The following is a 17,149-nucleotide window of genomic DNA, read 5'->3' on the forward strand; positions in this document are numbered from 1 at the left end:
ATAAGGTTACGTCCCTCCAGAGAAGAAAACAAGGAGACCCTGACATTTTCATTTTCAAAAAAGCTTAATAATCATGTCCTGCAATCAACAGTTGCAGAGCACCTGCATTACCAGGTGGAGGAAGGCAGGAGGAGAAGATGGGACAGCAGTGCAGAGCCTGAAGCAGCAGGCCAGATGGAAAGGAGGCATGGATTAAACAGGTGACACTGAAACCAGAAAGAAGTAGATATTTGGGAGACATTTTCAGAGATACAACAAAAAGAACTTGCTGCCGAATTAGACATAGTAGGTGAAGAAAGAAGGAGTGAATTATGATGCCACTTCCTATCAGAGAAAATTGAGGAAAATAAGACAAAAAAATTTTGGGGGGTGCCTGGGTGGCTCAGTCGGTTAAGTGTCCCACTCGATTTCAGCTCAGGTCATGATCCCAGGGTTGTGAGATCGAGTCCCATGCGGGGCTCCACACTGGGCATGGAGCCTGCTTAAGATTCTCTCCCCCTCTTCCTCTGTCCCTCTCCCTTCCCTAAAAAACACTTAAGTTTCATCTTGGACATGTTAAAGTTTTGACACACAAGTGGAGATGTCAAAGAAGCAGTTGAATATCTGAGTATAGAGCTCAGAAGAGAGATCCAAACTGGAGACACATGTTTGGGAGTTGTAACCATAAAGATCCTTAAAGCCATGGGAAGAAATGAGTCCTCTGAGAAGAGGGTAGAGTTGGGGATAGGACCCATGTCTGAGGCCTGGGGAACTCCATGGATAGAGGGTGGGTAGAGAAGAAAGAGCCAGGAAGGGATGCATGGAGAAGAGGGAAGGAAATTGCAGGAAGATGGCTACAATGTTCCCATTTTCCCTTTCCCAAGCTAACATATCCTATGGTTCTTCCACCATTCCTTAACTTTGCAGGATTTTATTTCCTCATTTTTCTCCAGTGCCACTGCAGAAGAGAAAGTTTTCCTTTTGCCTTATGAGGAAGAAAGAGTTTGGTTTATTTCATTTTTTATATCTCTATTTACTCTTTCACTGGAAAGCTATAAAAATAAAATTAAAATTATATCAAATTATTTTTATAATAACATCTGAATGAGGGGAGAAGAAATTCTAACTTAGAGAAACCACTTTTTCAAAGCTAAATTAATTCATTGGATCTACAATTGTTTTAATCTTAAATATTATTTCCAACATATTTTTAGATGACACATAAGATAATGAAGCATGAATCATATTCACTCTACCCCCTACATGAAGGACCCTCACTAAGAGAAAAATGCACACAAGGAGATTTCAAGCAGCATTTTTACAAGCTTAGTTTCTCCATAATCAAAACCACAGCAGCCCTGCGGTTACTCCCATGAGAGAGATTAATGTTATCATTCACGTCAATTCCACTCTAAAAACCATAGTCTAAGAAGATCCTCACCTACAAAACTAGAAGAGAATACCTAATGAGGACAGGATAAATAGCCAATATTTATTCGTATCAATGGTAAGCATCAAGCATTGTATATAAACAAAAGCAAAACTACCACATGGATTAATCCACAGTGCACCAATTGGGAAGTCTACTTCTCCAAGAACAAATTCTTCTAGCACACCAATTTACATTTAGAAAATCACCCACTTGGTGAAATTAAGAGAAATCTTACTGTCATATATAGCTTCTTCCCATACAATTTTACATCCATTTTAGCACTTACCTAATTCTCTTGGAGAGCTCTCTCAGGTCTCTATCTTGACAGATGGTGAGTTCTTCAAGTCATGTCTACTGTTCCCACCCAGTGCTGGTCCTGATTGTCAGGGCCCTCAAAGCAAAGGTCTAGGATTCACTTCCACTAGAATCATGTGGAGGATGGGTCAAAATGCAGATTCCCGGACCCCACCCCCAAACATATGGAATTAGCATATTTTTAAGGATTTCTAACAGCTCTGATAGGGCCTTCAACATGCATCAAGGAGATAATGAAACCAAAAGGCAAAACCACCTAAGAGCTACGGGTTGATATTTCTTCTACTTACACTACTGTTTGGAAACTACTGCCATAAATTGGTTGAATAAAGAAGAAAATGTTACCCTGGGTAAACCTCTATTTTATAAACAGAAATAGTTTATGACTATTTTACCTCAGAGTACTCTGGCAGTGCATATCTCATGTATTTTTACATCAAAACACATAATTTTGGGATTCTAAGAGAACTTAGAAGTTATACCTCATATGAAATACATTGAGAAAAAAAATATACCAAAAATGTATTAAAAACATAAAGGCCAGGGCACCTGGATGGCTCAGTCAAGTAAGCCTCTGCCTTCGGCTCAGGTCATGATCTTAGCATCCAGGGATTGAGCCCCAAGTCTGGCTCCCTGCACAGAAGGGAGTCTGCTTCTCCCTCTCGTTCTGCCCCTCCCCCACCCTATGCTCGCACACTCTCTCTCTAATAAAAAAAACTCTTTAAATATTAAAAAAAAAAAGCCCTAAACAATTCCATGTGTTATCCCTTGAATCATTTATTTAAATAAAACCAAAAAGTCAAACATTTAAAACCCCAAATCTTTTTTTCATAAATACATTTTTTTCATGAAAAGGTTATTTTAAGAAGTTATATTTTAAATATAAATTATACCTTTACAATAATTCACTCTTTGATCAATAAACATTTGTACAATCTATAACTAGAAATACAGTAAATAAGTTTTAAATAAAACATGTTATAATTTCACAAATTAATAAATTTCCAAAATTCAATCTCAAAAAACATTTTAAAGCATATGCTATGATTTTTTTTAAAAAGGACAAAAGTTTTTCCCCCCCCAAAACAAAGAATATTTTACCTGCATATAGTCAATACCATTGCATGCCACGAACAGTTCAAAATATAAAATGTTTATTTAAAACTATCAGAAAAAAAAAATTTTGTTACTGCTTTAAAAATATCTATGGCTATACTTAAGTTTTATAGAGGCTTAATGTCTCAAATTGAGATAAAGATGTCATATTCAATTTTCACCCTCCCAGCGGATAATAAACATGAGTCATTTCTTAGAACCAGGTTTTCAGGTAAGAGGTAGGGACAGGCTGTGCCATTTGTACACTTCACAATCTTAGAGACATTTTATAACCATGATATGTGTAAGGACTTGTAATTACGCTGATGTCCCTTTCAAACTGTGTCAGGAAGTTAATAAATGTGCATTTTACGCAGAGCACCAGTTCCTAGGATTGAACTGAACAGCATCTCCTATCTTTTATTCACTCATAGCTTGGGTAAAACACCAGACTGTCCTTCTAACACATTACTTTCACCAGATTAATAACTACGCTATCAGTATCTGTATATTGTTAGATGTATCAGAGGGTGAAAGGGTCATTACATGATCGATCTTTTACATCTTCGGCAGATAATTGTGCCCTATTTAGAAAAAGCATTATTTTGAAAACTCTATTTTGCAGATGAAATTCATTTTGCTACTATGCTAGATAGGCAATGATAACTGAAGGATGCCAGGAAGGCTCTCTCTAGATGTGATGAAGGTCTAGCAATAACATGGACCTAAAGAAAGCATGCTTTACTTGGGAAATCTCTATTTGTTAAAGTTATAGGGGAAAATACAGCAAATTAATCATTTGGCAAAATTAAGTTATTTCTAATAACCTGTTTACATTACAATATTGGATACAGCAGTCCCAAGTAGAGGTTACTGATTATTGCTTTTATAATTGAATTCTTAAAGAGTTTTACATCATATAATTATATATTTTTGAAACATCACAGAAACCCAAGATGCACCTATTTGTAATCATCAGCATATGTAGCATATCTATACTTGATGAGGAGCAAGCTATGTTCAAGTCCCCATCAAGTCCAACGTTCGGTCCCCAACTGCATACTCTGCCACAGAGAAAACACACAGTGCGCTCTTAGCCGCCCCTGAAAGATGCAATGTTGCATGGAGGGAAATCAAGAATAAAATAATCCTCCTCCACTGGGGGGAAAAAAACTGTAAAACAAGAAAATGACAGAGGTCTTCTGGAAACGTTTACTGGTATCAGTGAAATAGCATGTTTAATGGGAAGAAAAAAAAAAAAAGATTGGTCTCGTTGCAGTAGCAGAAGGGTAGCCCACACTGCAGACAGTGAGAACTAAAATGAGACCCTGCTCTTTCTGCGCACCAAAAGTTACTGAAAGGCACAAAGTTCACAAACAGATACATTTTCAGAGAAGGAAGCAAAATGACAAAGAAACTGACCTTGTTGTCAGCTTAGCAATAGAGGCGAGAGAGAAAGACATTTCAAGGAAAAACCTATTAGTACTGAAGTACCTGTGTCCAGCTGAAGCCCTGAATGATGAGAACTACCATTTAAACTAATAGGCAGGTAGAGTTACCACTGTACATGGACACTGGTACCTTACACGTCAAAATTCTAGAAAAATCATGAATAGGAGATTCCATAAATCAAGAGAATCTGTGTCAACCTTCCTGCACGCCCAAAAAGGGAGAAACAGACATCCATCAACAATAAACAATGACTCATCATTTCAAATCTAACATCTAGTGCCAGGAAATTTTTTTTTTGTTTGAACTCAAGTGCTTCTACGGGCCTCAACTTTCTCATCTTTAAAAATATCAACTCTTTGTGTGTCCTTGTAAGAGAGGTGGTATTAAGAATTGGTAGGTATCTTAAAATAAAAATTAAAAATTAAAAAAATTAAAAATAACTTTTTAAAAAAAGAATGAATAGATACTTGGGGAGCTCCAAAAGAAATCCATGAAACAAGTAACAACAAACAGCCTGAGCCTGTTCCCATTTTCAAATGATGGGCAAGTGCATTAAGACAATCCATGTTCTATAACCCTTTAGTTACACATTAATGACTAAAACAGGGCTTCTGTACAGGTCTCAGATTAATGAGACAAAGAGTATCTGCTTCAAAGCATTACACTTGTGTGAAAGGAGTGGAGGTCAGGAAAAGTAAAGCCGCACCAGAAAACAACAGTTACCAACGCATTAACTCAGCATGAAAAGGGAACTACTTCTGATTTCCTGGAATACCGCCCTCGCGGGTTATTATTCCTGATTACCATGGCAGCACACAGCATTTTTCATCTAACACTTGACAAGAATGCTTGGTCACACCATGCTCTGCCTTATTAAATGATCTATGTTGAAACCATTCATTTCCATTCTCTGACATCCATAAAATGTCAAATAAGAGTGATAAGACAGTCATTTGCCCTCAATTTTCCCAATAATATAAGGTTTTAGAGAAAGTATGTTAGAACTCAAAAATAATAGACTAATACATTTTCTCAATTCCTCCCGTCCTCCTTCATTTCCACTGGGGGAAATCGATTTCTGATAGTATCCCCTCTAAAGTTTAGGGGGCTTAAAAACGTTGCTCTTTCACCCAAAAAAAAAAAAAAAATGTTCTCAAACATAGTTATTTTCTGAGCAAATATCTTTCAAAACAAAAGTTCTACAAAGACTATAAAAACCTTCCCTGGAGTGCTTATAAAGGGTAACATAAAAGTGGGTATGAGTGGAAAAAAGAATGGTTTAAGAACTGCTTAAAAAAAAAATCAAATTTAAGTGTTTCTACCCTATCTGCCTTTTCCACCATTCCACATAAGCAAACACATACACAGTATAATAGATTTTAACAAGTTTTTAAAAAGGAGCAATTACAAAGAAGCCCAAAAATAAGTCAATCCATCCTTGTTTCACAAAGAAAGTAGGCCATAGACGTCAAGAGGCTATAGGAATCTTCCTCCCCTTACTCGGTGGATTAAAAAAAAACAATGCTTTCTAGACCCATAGAGGGCATAATTCACACTTCACTTCCTGAACATACCCAGATCAGGTAGTATAACAAAATGAAGATGCTCGGAGACAAATCATACTCTAATCCTAGTTTCACTGCATTAAGATTTTAAAAATGAGCTACAAAGCTATTGCAATCAGCTACTTACATGTGGAAAAGAAAACACAGATGTTAATGGGGAACAAAATCCTCTCTCTAGAAATACTCCCTAAAACTTACTTTCAAGAGACTCTTGAATGAATATTAAAAATGATATTTTAGGTGATTTATTTTAAGCATACCACATCTGCAACCACATTAAAAGGTACCCAGAAACCAAAATTATATTTCAAAGAAGTATTCCATACACATAAGACCAAACCAGAGTAACAGTGTCTAAAAACAGATCTTATGGATTTTTTTTAAAAGAATGGTTCATTTCTCCAGAGATGGATCATCCACGTCATCATCATTTTCGTTTCGCATCACCAATGACTCCCCAAACATCAAAGACAAATTCATCTGGGAACGCAAAGTCTCCAAGAGTTTCGTCAAGTGCCACAGCAAATTCATCTGGATTACCTTTGTCCTTTCCAGCTTCAAACATTGTGGTAGCTATCAAAAACAATTTTTAAAAATTAATGATATGTGAGACAGCATCAGAGAACTGAGAAAAATGGCACCAGGGAAAATTACTTTCTAAATGTAACATGCATAGACCTATTTCTAGTACAAGTTATAACAGTAACATACTATCATCTATCCAGGTAGCAAACACATTTTTAAACAGTCTGTCCACTGCACCTAGTCTTACCACCCCAGCCTCTCCTCCACCTTGGAGCCCAACAGTCAAGAACTACTGGTGTTCCTCTGGGTGGAACAAGAGCTCCAGAGAGGAAACCCTGTGGCTAACTCTGCCAGGAAAGTCAGAGTACATCATCCCTCTTCTACCTGCCCACAGTCACTAGCTCTTTCTGACCCCTCTACCAGTACCCCATTCCCAACTATGATGGAACCTAGTACTCCCTGCTCCTCCAAAGAACAAAGACAAAGGATAACAGTTTGCAATGGGAAAATCAAGCTAGGGAGAAGAAGAAGCTATCAGTCTACTCGTGGAATCAAGGTAACTTTTCCTGAGCACCTTTCTAGTTTGAGGTAGAAAGTGAAAGTGGTGCCCTTGTTCTGTTTTTCTAGTAAACTGCTGAGCCCCAGTTCTTATGTCTGGGGAACCAGCATCTTCAGGAGTATACATTCCCATGGGACCTGCCCCAACTGGCTGGGAGCCCATGAGACTCAGCTTTTTTTTCTCAGCCCCTTATAAGCACCAGCAACTGGAAAGAGACAGTGTGGATGAGATTTAGGACTTGGGTGAAGAACCTCCAGGTAAAAAAGAAACAGCAAAGCTCAGCATCTCCTTTCCCCCCAGGTTAAGGTTGAACAAATCAACAATTGTAGGATTTCTCTCAATGAACCAGGAGGTCTGGTCTTTCAGCTAAAATCCCCTAGGGCTCTTAAGAGCATTTTAGAACTATGCCTTGTCTCAAACAGTTGTGTACTAACACAGGCTAAAGGAAAAGGAGGAGATGTGGCCCAAAGAAATGACTGACAAATGGACGGAAGGAAAGAAGGTAGGATCATGAGGAATAGGATATTAACATAGCTTCAAAATATCTCTACACCAAATACTTATTACAGAGAGAATAACTTTACAGTGGAGAAAGTTAAACAAATACCACTTTAAGTCATCAACATGAACGTCATCAGAAATAGAGCAAATCAAATCCTATGCCTCCTGATAAGATGTAATTGAAAAGAATACAGCATCACATTTGATATTTTGCCAGAGGTATAACCTAAATGTAATTCCGAAAAAAAAAAAAAATCAGACAAACCAGAATTGAGGAACATTCTATAAAATAACAGCTTATACCCTCCAAAAGCATCAAGGTCATTAAAATCAAGAGTGGGAAAAAAAAAAAAAAAAAAAAGAGTGGGAAACTATTCTAAATTGACATAAATAAAAGTAACACATGACTTTGAACATGCTCTTCTGTTATAATGGATATTAAGATATTTAGTGAAACAGCATGAATAATAGAGGATAGTAATGTATCAATGTTAATTTCATAATTCCTGGTTATATCATGGTTAACTAGGAGAATATATTTGTTCACAGGAAATATGCACTAAAGTATTCGGGGGCAATAAATTCATTTATTTACAAAGTTAATTTATTCCCATGATCAAGAGGGAAAAAAGTCTTTGTACTGTACTTACAACCTTTCTCAATGTTTAAGATTGCTTCAAAAATACTTTTAAAAAGCAGTTACGAGTGAGGAGGAATTGATTCTTTCTCATCCTTATCCCTCTCTCTCTTACCTTGCCTCAGGCCTTAGCCCTCAGCCCTGACCCAAAAGCTTCGGCATTTACTGTCAATCCAGAAATAAACACTTCCAAGAGGAAGAAGGCCTTCAGCTTCAGCTCCAGCCAAAAGGTTTTGTCCAAGTTTATTACGCCTTTTATATATATTTTTTAAATGGCCTGCCAATGCTAGCCAGGATACAGTGAAGCAAACATTCAGATACACACAGGCTCATTGACTTCATAAACTTAGCTTTTGAAAAACAATTTGACAACAGTACTATCAAAATCCTTAAAAATGTCCACATCCTAGGGGTGCCTGGGTGGCTCAGTCGGTTCAGCATCTGACTTTTGATTTCAGCTCAAGTCATGATCTCAGGGTCATGGGATCAAGTTCTTGAGACAGGCTCCATGCTCCATAGGGAGTCTGCTTGAGATTCTCTCTCTCCCTCTACCCCTCCCCACCCTACACTTGTTCTCTAAAATAATAAATAGGGGTGCCTGGGTGGCTCAGTCGGTTAAGCGTCTGCCTTCAGCTCAGGTTGTGATCTCAGGGTCCTGGGATCGAGCCCTGCATCGGGCTCCCTGCTCAGGGGGAAGTCTGCTTCTCCCTTTCCCTCTGTCCCCACTTGTGTGCTCTCTCTCAAATAAATAAAATCTTAAAAAAAAAAAAAAAAGAAAGAAAGAAAAAACTCCCAACACATCTTGAATAGCCTGAGTCTTTTATGCCCCTAGGAACAAGTTCAGTGTCTTATGCACTGAACAGGCTGGTAGATGCATAGGCACAGGAGGCGGCTTTGTAATTATACTTAAATCACAGTTAACATGCATTGGAGAAAGCAAAAGCCAGAGAGGTCTGGTCCTGCAGCAAGGCTGTGAAAGAAGAGTAAGCAAAACTTAAAGGTAAGTATTGCAAAAGCAGGACTCGAGTTCAGAATTTTGCTAAGTCTAACATTTTAAATATTCCTCATAGACTCCACAGATAGCATTTATAGAGACAGTTACCTAAAGATTATACTAACATGTGGGTGACATAGAATCTAGCGGGAGAAAAAATGAGATGCACACAGAAGATATAAGAAAATCTACAGATCATTCAGAAGTAAAAACTAACAGTGCAGATGAATGATGCTCTTACATGCTGGAGGGACACAGTGACCAGAATCAGATGTTCACTAATGGACAATGAGTCAGCCAATCTCTCCCTCACACATACACACATACCTACTTGACTATAAGAAATAACTTGGTACATGGATGTTTGGTACCTCGGGAAGCTCAGCAGCATTGTCTAGTGCACGGAGCCCAGGAATGATATATTCTGGACCTTGCCTACTCTGACTTGCAATCTCTGGCTTGGGTTCCTTAGTTACAAAATGAGAAAAATGATGCCCATACCATAACCTCACAATCCAAACTGTATAATCTCACTCATGCACTCATGCTGGCACAGCAGAAAAGTAAAACTTCCACACTAAACAACAGTCCCAGGGTTGGTCAGACCTCCAGATATACAGTCCTACCTCTACTACCACTACCATTATAACTAGTAATAATTATTAGTGATCACTGCTAAAATTAATAATAGCTGGAATTATTTATGATGTAACAGGAACTTTATACATATTATTTAATTTAATGTGTTGGCAATCCTTTAAGGTTTTTATTAAACCCCTTTTAAAAAGAAGCGGAAATTAAGGTTCGAACTTTAATAATTTGTCCAAGGGCTAACACTTCAAACTTAGGAAGTTAGGACTCATACTTCCTGTGAATTCACTATTTTTGTGCATCTCAACACACAGTCAGTCAACAAACGTTTACCAAATATTTACTCTAGGAGAAGTACTGTAGTAGGAGCTGAGATTAAAAGCAGAACAGTATCTGCCCTCAAGGAACTCCTGGTCTGGTAAAAGTAACAAAAATACCAATTAGGCAGCTTCATTATGGTGTTACAAATACTATATGTAACAGTGTTCCATAAATCTTTTTTAAAAAAGTAATTTGCTATATTTTCAAAGAATTTTCAAAGAAATTAAGAATGGAGCACACACTAAAACATGTACCAAGTTTTGCTAATGAATAAAGTATAAACACATATTTTGAACATTCTTAAAGGAGAAGTAAGCTGGTATAATTTTATCCTTTTTGATTAAAGACTATATCTTCGATTTAAGAGAAAAGCAAAATTAAGCTTTTAGCAAAATGAAGCACTATTTATTAAGCTATATCACATTAATATGACAGCTACTAAAACACTTTTCACCTACAATGGATCTGCAATACACTGAAATAATATTTAACACCCAAATGCAATATGGCAAAAAAAAAAAAAAAAAAAATCCACTGAAAGAATTGTTATACCACATATAGCAGCTAAGTGCTGACCTCCACTGGCCAATTTGAAAATATCTTTATATCATTACCACAACTGAACAACTTTTACATTTATTAACAACAAACTTATTTTGGTGATATAGGTCAATCTCTATTTCCTACTACGTTTTCAGATACTTAAACAGAACTTTTAAACATAACATACTCCTGCAGATGAAAAATCTTGGCATTAAAACCCCAGAATTGAATCTCAGCTCTTAATTTATTAGCTGACTTTGGGCAAGTTACCAAACGTCTCTGAATCGGTTTTCGAATCTATAAAATGACACACAGCAGGATTAAATAAAGAGTAGTCCTAAACATCGTTAACCATTAAGTCTGTAGTTGTATCTCCTTCTAAGGGAGGTCTTTGGCACTTATTTCCCTAAGACTTTTCATAAATAATCCATTTCAAGGAACTAAGACAGGAGTCAAACATCAAAAACACGACCAATGTTGAATATGGTATTTTGTAAATGAAAATGTATTTCCAAAATCATTGGCTTAATCTGAAAAGGATGACTTTCTACACTCACGGTTTTGAATTCACGGAAGAAAGAAAATCATCCTAAGAAGAAATGTAATTGTCTCTATTAAAACACCATTATTGTATTTTTTTTAAGGAGCTAAAAAAGATTTTATAAGAAAAAATTACTTAGAATCTATCATTCAAATTTCTTTTCTACACATTTCTGGATCTCTTAATAAATTAGAAATTCTAAAATTCTGACACGGCTAGGATGATCTCCAAACTCCTAAACTGGTATTATCAGGACATGTTATAGTTCTTTACATCATTAACACAGTTGCCTTAAATATCCATGAGGGAACTTACAGGATACAACTTTTTCATTAAGTTAGGTCAATGTCCTACAAAATGACAGAGGACTCAAAATCTTCCAGAATACATTTTTCCCCTCATGGATAACATTCCAAGGCAACACATGTTGGCATTGGGTCAGTTGAAAAGTCATAGTTCACACCTTAACTTTACAACCAAATAAAGCACTGTCACCTGTAGGGTTACTTCCTAAACTCATTTCAGTTATTTTCCATTTTCAAGTGGTAAATACATCCCAAAGCTTTATGAAGATAGTGTTTTGGTTTTAGTCATTTTACTGCCATATTACCTTTTTCACGTTTTTATGTAATATATATTAACAACTCCGGAATAACATGACGTAACTGCAATTTGCCTTAAGACTTAACATTTCTGAAGCTAAGAACACTGAGAATAAAGACAAGCAAATATATTCACTTGTCTGTTGAATCAGTGTCACATTTGTGATTTGTATTTCATGCTAATCAGATCTGAATAATGACAGAAATTCCTAATTTAACAATGGTTGACATTCTTCAAATAATTATTCTCCTTAAACTTTACCACCCTCGATGACTGATCACATTGCTAATCATGTATAATGATAATGACTTTCTATGACATTGGAGGAATTTGCTACAGATGATTAATTAACTTTACAATGGGACTACGAGTTAATTTACAAGGAATTTGTGAGGAATGTTTAGTGCCCTGAATTTGTCAGAGTGAAAGAAATGGATTCTTAAAGAACTTCTCCTTAATTCACTTAGAATTACTCCCCCGTCTCGTTCTTCCACGTATACTGGTATATATTTAATAACAAAAAACAAAACTATTTAACTATTCCAAATTTACACTTAATTAACTGTAAGGACTATACCCACAATTAAGTTCTAAAGACTGCTTTCAATTCTCCCCTTTGAAAAGTGTGGTTCTCCTAAATCTGAGTTCATCAAGATCTAGCATTGATATGCTAGTTTCTGAATCTTATAATATTCAGTTATACTATCTGAAAACTTCTCAACTAAATAGAGATATGTATATTATTTTTCTAACCAAACTGTCTAATCTGCATTTAAGACCACTGCCATTCATAAATGACCTTTGCTTTCATTTGCATAATTTTCATAGGCCCATCTCACTTATGCAAATCTCTGCGTCTTTTCAAACACAAAAGGGTTAAGGAAAAGTTTTATGCAGAGAAGTTTTAAGACACTGGCTTTCTATAGCATAATTTAACTTCTTGTCTGTGTGGAGCAAGTATCTCTTACATGCGAATTTTATATTTTGAATCAAGGAACGAGAAAAAAGAGTATTAGTATTTCTTCAGTTACAGACAGCATCTACATATCCAACACAGAAATTTTATTTTAAAAGTTCAGAGGCGCCTGGGTGGCACAGCGGTTAAGTACCTGCCTTCGGCTCAGGGCGTGATCCCGGAGCTATGGGATCGAGCCCCACATCAGGCTCCTCCGCTATGAGCCTGCTTCTTCCTCTCCCACTCCCCCTGCTTGTGTTCCCTCTCTCGCTGGCTGTCTCTCTCTCTCTGTCAAATAAATAAATAAAATCTTTAAAAAAAATAAAATAAAAGTTCAGAAAGGCAAGAAAAACATAAACATAAGCACAGACTCTATAAGAAAAAAGTGGAAGTAGAAAAGGAATAATGAGTTTCGAATACTCTACCTGAGCTCGAGTAATACTTTACTGACACCTGGTAGCAGGGAAACGAAACAGTCCCAGTCTTTGGCTTCAACAAATGTATTAAGTACCTGATCCACACAAACACACTCTGCACACACACGGCTGGATGCAGACACAAACCCCACCACTGCAGGGCACAGTTACTCTTTAGCCACCCAGCATCCCTCTGCCCTTCTCAAGGGCACTTTTTTCTGGCTTCTACATGGGAGAGGCCAGGACTTTTCACCAGCTCAGCCCTAGTATTTCAGTCCCTCTCAGCTCCAGAGGTAGAGCATACAACCCAGACCTCACCATCCCCCCCACCCCCGCCTCAGTGAGCCAATCAGACCAGTCAGAGTCAATCCCAAGCATTTTGTTTGAATGACTTGGAAAACGCCCTCCCTCTTTCCCACCATGCTTGACAGTAAGGTGTAGAGGACGGAGCTGTGGCCATCATTCTGACTCCACAAAGGAGGGCCTGAAGCTGCCAGGGGACACCATGGGGGCCTAAAACGCAGCCTAAATGCAAAGCAGAGAAACCACATCCTGATGATAGCATGGGAACTGCGGATCTAGCCAGGATCTACCTCTGAAGTTTTCAGTTATAAGAACCAAAATATTTCCTTTCTTTTATCCTTTAAGTTAGTTGGGATTCAGTTTGTTATTGTTTTGTTATTTGCAATTGATAAATCAAGACCCTGACATCCTAATGATGACATAAGAAATGCCCAGCTCAACGGCCCTGATCAGTCACACACCAGGTGTGTCCTCTTCTTCCTGTTTGAGTCATTGCTCACAGGGTCTCAGTAATCCTATTACGTGCATACAGTGTCATAACATATAATTTAATCAATGCAGATCTGATGTATCAAATACATTCGTTATGTCTTTATAAAATTTGTTCACATACAATTTTTAAATCCACAAAACAAGCTCATGAAGGAAGATTATTATTATAGTTTATAGTTTGTAGATTAAAAACTGAAGTTTAGAAAAGCTGACTTGGCTTGCAGCTAGTAAACGGTAAGGGCCAGGTCTTTTCATTATTATGTTTTATATCCTTACTTTCATTATGTTTTTCTCAGCACTTTACAAATAGTTTTTACCTTGAAAAGTATCATTGAGTATAAATGCAAGCAAAACATAAAGAAGCACTAAATTCAACTAAGAAATGTAAGACTTATAATATAATCTTACCTAAATCAATATCTTGAATTCCCATGTATAATTCAAGAAGATCATCAATCTTTCCAATTGCTTTTGTTTTGGTCTCAGAGGGCTTTATCAAAGAAAAGAGAAATAAGATATTATTTTTACATGAAATCTCTTGAAAGTTAAGGCTAAGGATAAAGGAAAATCTGATGTGGAGCCAGTTCACGGTTGTGTACATCAGCTCTTTCGGATGGAAATAGATCTACAATGTGTCTGTGATTCGATACAAATCAATACGGTAAGTACTTATTTTAGGTGTCAGTGTTAAGTATTATGGATTCAAAGAAGAACACCAGAACAGAGTCTCCAAGTAGCTAGCAATCTAGAAGGGGAGACAAAACTGTGAAAATACATAACTATGTAATAATAAGGAAAAAAAATTAAAGGCTATAAGAGGCATCACAGGCAAAGGTTAAATTACCTTTGAGTAATCTCTTAAGAGTCACAGAAGACTTGAGAAAGAAGATGACTTCAAAACTGTTTTCAAAGATACACTGGCGGAAGATAAGCAGGAAAGGGCACACTGCAAACAGAAGGATGCAACAGGGGCACCTCGCTGGCTCAGTCAGTGGAGCATGTGACTCTTGATCTCAGGGCTGTGAGTTCAAGCCCCACATTGGGTGTAGAGATTACTTAAAAATAAAGTCTTAAAAAGTATTGCAATTAATACACAACATCTATGTGAGGTCACAGAGTCTGATAAAGAGTATAGCCAGACAGGACTAGATCTTAAGGGGTCTTGTGTGCCATAAAAAGGGCTTTGGCCTTCATCTTGCAGATGAAGGGTCTCCAAACCTTTTAATGGCTCACCCCAAGGTGAGCCAAACATTTTTTTTTTGTTTGTTAATGATTTTTTTATTATATTATGTTAGTCACCATACAGTACATCCCCGGTTTCCTATGTAAGGCTCGATGATTCATTAGTTGTGTATAACACCCAGTGCACCATGCAATACGTGCCCTCCTTACCACCCATCACCAGCCTATCCCATTCCCCCACCCCCCTCCCCTCTGAAGTCCTCGGTTTGTTTCTCATAGTTCATAGTTCATAGTTCATAGTCTCTCATGATTCCCCCTTCTGATTACCCCCCCTTTCTTTATCCCTTTCTTCCCCTACTGATCATCCTAGTTCTTATGTTCCATAGATGAGAGAAATCATATGATAGTTGTCTTTCTCTGCTTGACTTATTTCACTTAGCATTATCTCCTCCAGTGCCGTCCATGTTGTAGCAAATGTTGAGAACTCGTTCTTTCTGATAGCTGAGTAATATTCCATTGTATATATGGACCATAACTTCTTAATCCAGTCATCTGTTGAAGGGCATCTCGGCTCCTTCCACGATTTAGCTATTGTGGACATTGCTGCTATGAACATTGGGGTGCATATGGCCCTTCTCTTCACTACGTCTGTATCTTTGGGGTAAATACCCAGTAGTGCAATGAGCCAAACATTTCTGAACATTACTTTTTATTTAATTTTATTGTATTGTTGAAATAATTTTCTAGGTCCAAGACGGAGCTGCCCTGCCCAAGGTGTCATGTTATCTAACTTTCCTGTCCCTGTAAATACTCTGCTTAATCAGAAACACAGTATAATCCAGTCAGCCGATCTCCAAACACAAGCCAACTCTGGGACTTCTCACCCCAAACAAAGAATGACTATGTGGCCCCAGCCGGTCAAATGTTTTCTATTTTTCTCTTACTTGTTCTTTATTCTTTATCCTATCAACGCTTCTTGCTTTCTACCCCATTTTGCAATTCTCTGAGACTGTCCACTTCACGAATAAAGTTTGTTTGTATCAGGTAAATGGTCTTCTTTAATGATTCTTTTTAATTTTAATAACATTTTATTGTATTTTACTTTTTGAAGTAAGCTCTATGCCCAACGTGGGGCTCAAACTCACAACCCTGAGATCAAGAGTTGGGCACCCTTTCTTTAAACATTTTTTTTAATAGAATGTGTCTTTCATAAATTATATACATTACTATATTAATATATTGTGTACATTATAAAAATACACAAAAAATAGAAATGTTATAAGGATGAAATGATGAAACAATCATTTTGTTATTGTTAAGATTTTATTTATTTGAAAGAGAGAGAGCAGGCAGAGGATCTGAGGGGGAGGTAAAGGGACAAGCAGACTCCTCACTGAGCATGGAGCCCAACGAAGGGCTCAATCTCACGACTCTGAGATCATGACCAGAGCTGAAATCAAGAGTCAGATGCTCAACCGACTGAGCCATCCAGGCACCTCAACAAACATTTTTAAGTAATTTTTGTGTATTAATGGTATCAAAATATTTTGTTCTTCCTAAAACTATTATTAAAGGTTTCAGTGAAAAGCATGATTGGATGCATTTTATTATTCTTTGAAAATCTTGGTTTAATGTTGGCAAAGTCTGATTCTACATTCAGTTTACTTCAATACTTGGTTCTAAATGGCTTCCTAGAAGAAAAAGAAATTACCCAAAGATGTGAAATAACCAACTATCAGTGCAAATATAGAATTCAAGATTAGATTGTAAGAAATTCATAGTACTTTTAATACTGTTATAGATATGTTGCTTTGTGTTCTCCAAACTTATTAGAAATATGCATTTTATTACAAATGTCAATTTTTATTTCCTTGAGGATATTACAACTTTCTCATGTTTTTATTTATATGAACTAAGCCTTAAAAACAGTAACAGGTACAATATACCACTCTTGCCTTCTTTATGGTATATTTTGAACGTGTTATGTAAAGCAACAGGCTATGCAAAGGAACTTGGATGTCCACCTTTGTATCCAACCAGCCATACTGTAGGTTTTCATAACAAATATCAGTAATTCCCATACACAATCAGACATCAATATATTACCATTTTACCTCCTAAATAGCTCTTGATCTCATCACCTCTTCT

General features: G+C 36.9%; 1 protein-coding gene across 2 annotated transcripts in view; it reads right to left on the reverse strand.

Moving 5' to 3' along the window:
• Positions 1-2,485: 2,485 nt before the first annotated feature.
• The window catches only part of GIPC2 (GIPC PDZ domain containing family member 2), a 76,769-nt gene continuing 62,105 nt past the window's right edge, over positions 2,486-17,149 (reverse strand). For both annotated transcript variants that reach the window (XM_026497743.4, XM_057310540.1), the window contains exons 5-6: positions 14,228-14,309; positions 2,486-6,411 (exon numbers count right to left, since the gene is read on the reverse strand). In XM_026497743.4, coding sequence (XP_026353528.1) covers positions 6,266-6,411; positions 14,228-14,309 — 228 coding nt within the window. In that variant the 3' untranslated portion in view covers positions 2,486-6,265. The remainder of the gene's footprint in view (positions 6,412-14,227; positions 14,310-17,149) is intronic.

Source organism: Ursus arctos, unplaced genomic scaffold (assembly GCF_023065955.2).
Source record: "Ursus arctos isolate Adak ecotype North America unplaced genomic scaffold, UrsArc2.0 scaffold_12, whole genome shotgun sequence".
Classification (NCBI taxonomy): Eukaryota; Metazoa; Chordata; class Mammalia; order Carnivora; family Ursidae; genus Ursus; species Ursus arctos.